At 44.4% G+C, this 7334-nt stretch overlaps 1 protein-coding gene across 1 annotated transcript in view; it reads left to right on the forward strand.

Annotated features, from left to right (window-relative positions):
- The window catches only part of vps11 (VPS11 core subunit of CORVET and HOPS complexes), a 40432-nt gene that overhangs the window by 9208 nt on the left and 23890 nt on the right, over positions 1–7334 (forward strand). The window contains exons 2-5 of the mRNA XM_043677072.1: positions 2135–2488; positions 4271–4434; positions 4814–5058; positions 6171–6372. Coding sequence (XP_043533007.1) covers positions 2135–2488; positions 4271–4434; positions 4814–5058; positions 6171–6372 — 965 coding nt within the window. The remainder of the gene's footprint in view (positions 1–2134; positions 2489–4270; positions 4435–4813; positions 5059–6170; positions 6373–7334) is intronic.

Below are 7334 nucleotides of genomic sequence, written 5' to 3' on the forward strand. Positions count from 1 at the left end.
AAAGCTAGTGTGCTTCCAATTAAACCTGTTGGACTATAACCTGGTGTTGTGTGATTTTTAACTTTGTACACCCCAGTCCAACACCGGCATCTCTGAGTCAGAATTAAAAGTATTCATCAGAATAAGTTCAAGGAGAGGCTGTAGAGCTGGAAGGGACTGTAGGTCAGAAAGATTGAGGTCCTTTAAAGGCTTTAACATATGAAATATAACTCAGTAAGGAAGGAACAGAAGGGATGAGATAGTAGAGTCATGAATTCCAGACATGACGTGAGAGTGACTGTCCATGATATTACTGCTACTTTTGACTGCATGTAGCATCAAGGAGTTCTAGAAAAATTGGAGTCAATAGGTATCAGGGCAAACTCTCCATTGGTTGGAGTTATACCTGGGACAAAGCAAGATGGTTGAGGTTGCTGGAGGTCAATCATCTCAGTTCCAGAACATCTCTGCAGGAGTTCCTCAGGGTAGTGTCCTGGGCCCTATCATCTTCAGCTGTTTCATTAATGACCTTTCCTCCATAAGGTCAGAAGTGAGAAAAATTCATTGATGACTGCACAGTTTTTGTTATTTGTGATTTGTCCATATGGAGCAAGATCTGGATAATATCCTGGTTTGTTGTGGCAAGAAGCACATAAGACATTACCATTGCCAACAAAAGGAAATCGAACCATCACCCGTTGATGCTCAATGGCATTGCTGTCGCTAAATCCTCCATTATAAATGGATGAGGGGTTAGCATTAACTGACTAGAATCAACACATAAACACAGTGGCTACAAAAGCGGATCACAGACTAGAAATATTGCAGTGAATAACTTGCCTCCTGACTCCCCATCTACAAGGCACAAGTCAGGAGTGTGATGAGATACTCTCACTTGCCTAGATGGGTGCAGCTCAAACAACACTTAGGAACCTTGACACCATCCAGGACGAAGCAGCCACTTGATTAGTACCATATCCACAAACATGCACTCCCTCCACCAACAATCTGCTCAGTAGCAGCAGTGTGTGTGCTCTCTGCATGATGCACTGCAGAAATTCACCAAAGATCCTCAGACATCATCTTCCAAAGCCGCTGCCATTGAGAAGGACAGGGGCAGCAGATACATGGTAACACCACCCCCTGCAAGTTCCCCAGCAAGCCACTCACCATCCTACTTGGATATATATAACTGTTCCTTCAGTGTCATTGGGTCAATGTCCTGTAATTCTCTCTCTAAGGCCATTGTGGGTCTACCCACAGCACATGGACTGCAGCAGTTCAACAAGGCAGCTCACCACCACATCAAGCAACTGGGGTTGGGTAGTAAATACTGGCAGCATCCGAGGACAGGCAAAATCGACGTTTCGGGCAAAAGCCCTTCATCAGGAACGATTTTGCCTGTCCTTGGATGCTGCCTGAATTGCTGTGCTCTTCCAGCACCACTGATCCAGAATCTGGTTTCCAGCATCTGCAGTCATTGTTTTTACCTAGTAAATACTGGCCCAGCCAGGACCACTCTCATCCCATTAATGAATTTTTTTAAAACGTGAAGTTTTTCAAAGACAGGAGCTTAGACTGAACCAGGGATAGATGATCATTCCAGCAACAGGGTTGAGGGAGGGTTAGAGCTGCTCAAGACTGTGTTCATGATGCAAGTTGTGACCAATCTGATTCAACCTGAGTAAATGGTTTTACGAAACCTTGGTATGTGAAGACTGCATTTATATAGTACCTGTCATAGTCTCCAGCCATTCCAGGAATGTCTCATTTGACAAAGTAGGATTATGAAATGTAATCATTATGAAATTATGAAATGTAGTCACCAATGGGAGTCCCAGCAGCCAATGAGTGCATGTCAAGCTCTTCCAAACAATATGAAAATGACCTGATGATCATTATTTTGTGATGTTACTTGAGGGATAAAGATTGCACCTGAGGAAAACCCCCATTATCGTCAAAATAGTGCCATAGGATCTTTTACTCTCACCTGGGAGAACAGACAGGCATGGATTAAATGTTTAATCCGATAGATGACATCCCTGATAGTGTGGCACTCTCTCGGTACATGAACTGCAACCTGGATTTTGCTGAAGCCCAAAGATTTCTTTAACCTACATCCTTCTGATTCAGCAGTGAGACAGCTTCCTGTGAGTCACTGCTCACCCTCCAAAGTCAAATATTGACCATGTTCTCTGCTCCTGGAGAATAACTGGTGTTTTGTGTTTATGGCTGGTTTTCTATGAAAACACTTTGATTTGTACAAGAAATTTGCAGTTTTGTCAGTTGGAGTTAATAATAATGAACTGGATTCTCAATAAACTAGGAGTTCGTGGACTTCAATATTTTTATTTTGTTTTTACATTCCAGGTGAAGGTCTGGAATCTGGAGAAGCGGGATAGCAGTGGGAATCCTCTCTGCACACGGATCTTTTCCGCGATTCCTGGCAACAAGCCCACAGAAGTCTCATGCCTCACTGTCCACGAGAACCTGAACCACATGGCAATTGGTACAAAGCACCAACAGCTGATTGGCTAGTCTGTGCATCTTCAGAGATCAAGGCCATGAATCTGTTCACAGACTTCATTCATCATGAAACACTATTCCCTCCCTCATTCACTCACACACCCCCTCCATCCCTCAAAAACGACAACACCCTTTAAAGCACTCAGGATTTCTCTAATTTACAAAATACACCATTCAGCCCAAAACCTCTATTCTAAGGGTTCAAGGGTTCTCCCTCCTCTTTACCTCACCCTATAGGCATAGCCTAATAACTTTCCTGTGTTTGTCTATCTTCCCCGTATATACAGTTCCTCACGGTAGACTAGTTAGCAAGGTTAGATCACTTGGAATACAGGGAGAACTCGCCATTTGGATGCAGAACTGGCTCAAAGGTAGAAGACAGAGGATGATGCAGGAGGGTTGCTTTTCAGACTGGAGGCTGTGACCAGTGGAGTGCCAAGAGGATCGGTGCTGGGTCCACTAAGTTTCATTATTTATAGAAATGATTTGGATGTGAACATAGGAGGTAGTTAGTAAGTTTGCAGATGACACCAAAATCGAACCTGCACTCCAAGGTTTCTTTGTTCTGGATCTGTAGATTGTGAAGGAGCAAAAATGGCCTTTAGTAGAGTGATATGTACTTTTTGTCAGATGTGGGAGTTCAAAGAGAGTTTAAGGGTCACTGCAGATTATATCTGCCATAAATGCTGTTGGTTGCGAATCTTCTCAGATTGAATGGATCGGTTGGAGACACCGTTAGAAGCAATGAGGAATTTTTAACAGCAACAGTATGTGATGGATGGTAGTTATAAGAAGGGGGGCAAGTCTCAGATACAGTCACATTAATGGGTTAACTCCAGGAAGGGTAAGAGAGGTAGGCAATGGTGCAGGAGTCTTTTGTGGCTATACTCATTTCAAACAGGTATGCTGTTGTGGAAAATGTAGGGGGTGATGGATTCTCAGGGGAACGTAGCACGAACAGACAAGTTTTTGGTATTGAGACTGGTCTAATGCAACGAGGGGTATGTCAGGTTCCAAGAGATCAATTGTGTTAGGAGATTCTGTAGTCCGAGGTACAGACAGATGTTTCTGTGGCCAGCAGCGAAAAAGCAGAATGGTGTGTTGCTTCCCTGGTGCCAGGATCGAGGATGTCTCAGAGAGGGTGCAGAATGTTCTCACGGGGGAGAGGGGCCAGCAAGAGGTCATTGTCCACATTGGAACCAACGACGTAGAAAGGGAAAAGGTTAAGATTCTGATGGATGTTGTGAAACTTGAAAGGGTTCAGAAAAGATTTACAAGAATGTTGCCAGGGCTGGAAGGTTTGAGTTATAGGGAGAGGTGGAACAGGATGGGGCTATTTTCCATGTAGCATTGGAGGCTGAGGGATGACCTTTTAGAGGTTTTTAAAATCATGAGGCGCATGGATAGGGTGAATAGACAAGGACTTTTCACTGGGATGGGGGAGTCCAAGACTAGAGGGCATAAATTAAGGATGAGAGGGGAAAGATTTAAAAGGGACCTAAGGTGCAACTTTTTCACGCAGAGGTGGTGCATTTATGGAATGAGCTGCAGGAGGAGGTGGAGGAGACTGGTACAATTACAACAATTAAAAGGCATGTGGATGGGTATATAAATAGGAAGGGTTTGGAGGGATATGGGCCAAGTGCTGGCAAATAGGAGTAGATTAATTTAGGATATTTGGTCGGCATGAACAAGTAGGACCAAAGGATTTATTTGCGTGCTGTACGTCTCTATGACTGTCTGATCTCAACACTGTTCTGTGCAGGCTTCACGGATGGGAGTGTTGTCCTGAAGAAAGGAGACATTACTCGTGACAGACACAGCAAGACTGATGTTCTAGCAGAGGGGACCTACCCCATCACTGGTCTTGGATTCCAACAGTCTGGGAAACAAACCCATCTCTTTGTGGTTACAACAGAGAATGTCAAGGTGAGTTGAATTTCATTGCATTGTTGGAGGGTCAGTATTAAGGGCACACCACGTTGTTGGAGGGTCAGTATTGAGATATGTCGCAGGAGTTGTTTTCTGGATAAGATGTTCCTACCTGCTGTCCCTGGTGTGTCAGGTCTCATGGCATCATTTAAAGAGGCACAGGGGTCTGTTCCCAATTTCCTGCAAATCAGCATTCACTGAACCAGGTTATTCCATCGTGGTCACATTGCTGCTTGTGGGCTCTTACTGTGCCTGCTGTATTTCTTGCATTAAAACACTTCAGAGATTGTTCACTAGTTTGGGACATCACGGAATAAAAGTATTATATAAATGCCAACCTTTTTCTTAGTATTATGTTATCCTCTCTCTTTTGTAGTCGTACAATGTTTCTCTGAAGGAGTTCCCTATGGTGGAGCTGGATAACCATGGCTGCAGCCTACGTTGTTCAGCCCTCTGTGACCCCTCGCAGGACAACCAGTTGATTGTTGCCGGCGATGACTGTGTGTATCTTTACCAGCCTGATGAGCGTGGGCCCTGCTTTGCTTTTGATGGCCAGAAGCAGATTGTGCACTGGTACCGTGGCTACCTCCTCATCGTGTCGCAGGAGAAGAAAGCCTCCAAGTATGAGAATAGTTTCAGTTCCTGTCTGAGAGGGATGTAACCAATCACTAATTATTCGCTCACTCATACTTCTTTATTTAATCAGTTATTAAGAAAGACCAAACTAGAGAGTTGATGACAACATTAGATAAGAACACTGTAGGAGCAGATTTAGAATTAAGCTCCCACACTTGGGAGTAAAGCTACTTCTGCACTGCACCATTAAACATTTCCAGAACAGGAACGGCTTTGGTTTAGATACAGGGTAAAACTTCCCCTATACTGTTCCCGTCAAACACTTTCAGAACAGGAACAGCACAAGGTTAGATATAGATTAAAACTGCCCCATCTCTTTTAAACTGACAATGATGCCCCATCACACTCCCAGGCCAGGACAGTTTAGATACAGGGTAACGCTCCCTCAACTCTTTTAAGATGGAAGTAAAGTACCCTTGACACTGTCTCCATCAGATGCTCCCAGGACAGGTACAGAATGGGGTTAGGTACAGAGTGAAGCTCCATTTACACTTTTAAACTGAAAGAAGAGCTACCTCTGCACTGGTAAGCTGAGAGTAAAGCTCCTGAGATAGGTACCGTACAGGGTTAGACCTTGTCTTGTGAGGAGAATAAATTGCTGGAATTTACAAAATTGACCATGTGGCTTAGAGTCTCAATATGTTCCACAACCATAAGCAGCTCGAGTATGTGAGTGATTGTGAATTTCATATCTCAATTGGGCACCTGTGCAGGGAGGTGGGACTGAAGGGGGTGAATGGAGTTTGGGACCAGAGAGGACGATTTGAATCCATCATTCCTGGTGTCACTGCAGTGAGGATGAGATTTTGAAATGAAACCAGCCATCCAGTGACCAGCTATTTAGAATGCTCATTTCTCATCTTAAATAGTGATTGCCAATAAATGTCATTCTTAGCATGACTATCATCCTGAGAATTAATTTTCAGTGTTTGTAGATTTAAAGCCCATCGTGGCACTTCAGGGTTTGAAGTGTAAGCCTACCTTCTCCCGATCGGAGCGATAATAACTTGTGGTTTGGGCTGGAATTATTTTGCTGTCTTGAGGGGCTGAGCACTGAGTTGCAGCCACAATGTCTCATTTGGTGCTTCTTTTCCCAGGACTGATCTTGTTGGAGGTAATGAGCAGTCGTCAGAGAAGCAGATTCTCACCATCTATGACCTGGATAACAAATTCATTGCATACACGGCAGCTTTTGATGACATTGTGGATGTGTTGTCTGAGTGGGGCTCACTGTATGTGCTGACCAACAATCGTAAAATCAGTGTTCTGCAGGAGAAGGACACACAGACAAAACTTGAGGTACTGAACTGGCAGTGAGAGAGCAATCAGCTTGAACTGAAGCCTCCAGCAGCCCTGTGGAGCTCACTCAATGTGAATCATGTCAGAGGGAGCACACTCCCACCTGTGGTGGTTCCTGGCTGCTGCTTGATGAATAATCAAGAGAATAGGGAGCTTTGCTTTCATTGTCTCCCTGTTCTTATGAATTAACTAGAACAAATTTGCGATAACATTGAAGCAAATTGGCTTTTGACTCTTCAAAAATCTGATTTCAGTGATTCAGACGAAGCTTACCTCAGTAGTAATGTCCATGAAGCTGTCAGATTGTCATAGAGTCCTTCAGGGAGCAAACCTGCCATCCTCGCACTGTCTGGGATGTAATATCTCCAGTCCCACAACAAGGTACCAGTTTGTATCAAACTGCTAACAGGGTTTAAACATGCCAACCTATTACCACCACCTTTTCAAAGTTTGTGCGAAGATTTGTAGCTCGGGTGCTCGTTGTTGTGGTTCTGTTCGCCGAGCTGGAAGTTTTTGTTGCAAACGTTTCGTCCCCTGGCTAGGCGACATCATCAGTGCTTGGGAGCCTCCTGCGAAGCGCTTCTTTGATGTTTCCTCCGGTGTTTATAGTGGTCTGTCCCTGCCGCTTCCGGTTGTCAGTTTCAGCTGTCCGCTGTAGTGGTTGGTATATTGGGTCCAGGTCGATGTGTTTGTTGATGGAGTTTGTGGATGAATGCCATGCCTCTAGGAATTCCCTGGCTGTTCTCTGTCTGGCTTGCCCTATGATAGTAGTGTTGTCCCAGTCAAATTCACACACACGCAGACAACAAGCAACATGAATACGACTGGGACAACACTACTATCATAGGGCAAGCCAGACAGAGAACAGCCAGGGAATTCCTAGAGGCATGGCATTCATCCACAAACTCCATCAACAAACACATCGACCTGGACCCAATATACCAACCACTACAGCGGACAAC

This window comes from Chiloscyllium plagiosum, chromosome 36 (assembly GCF_004010195.1).
Source record: "Chiloscyllium plagiosum isolate BGI_BamShark_2017 chromosome 36, ASM401019v2, whole genome shotgun sequence".
NCBI lineage: Eukaryota > Metazoa > Chordata > Chondrichthyes > Orectolobiformes > Hemiscylliidae > Chiloscyllium > Chiloscyllium plagiosum.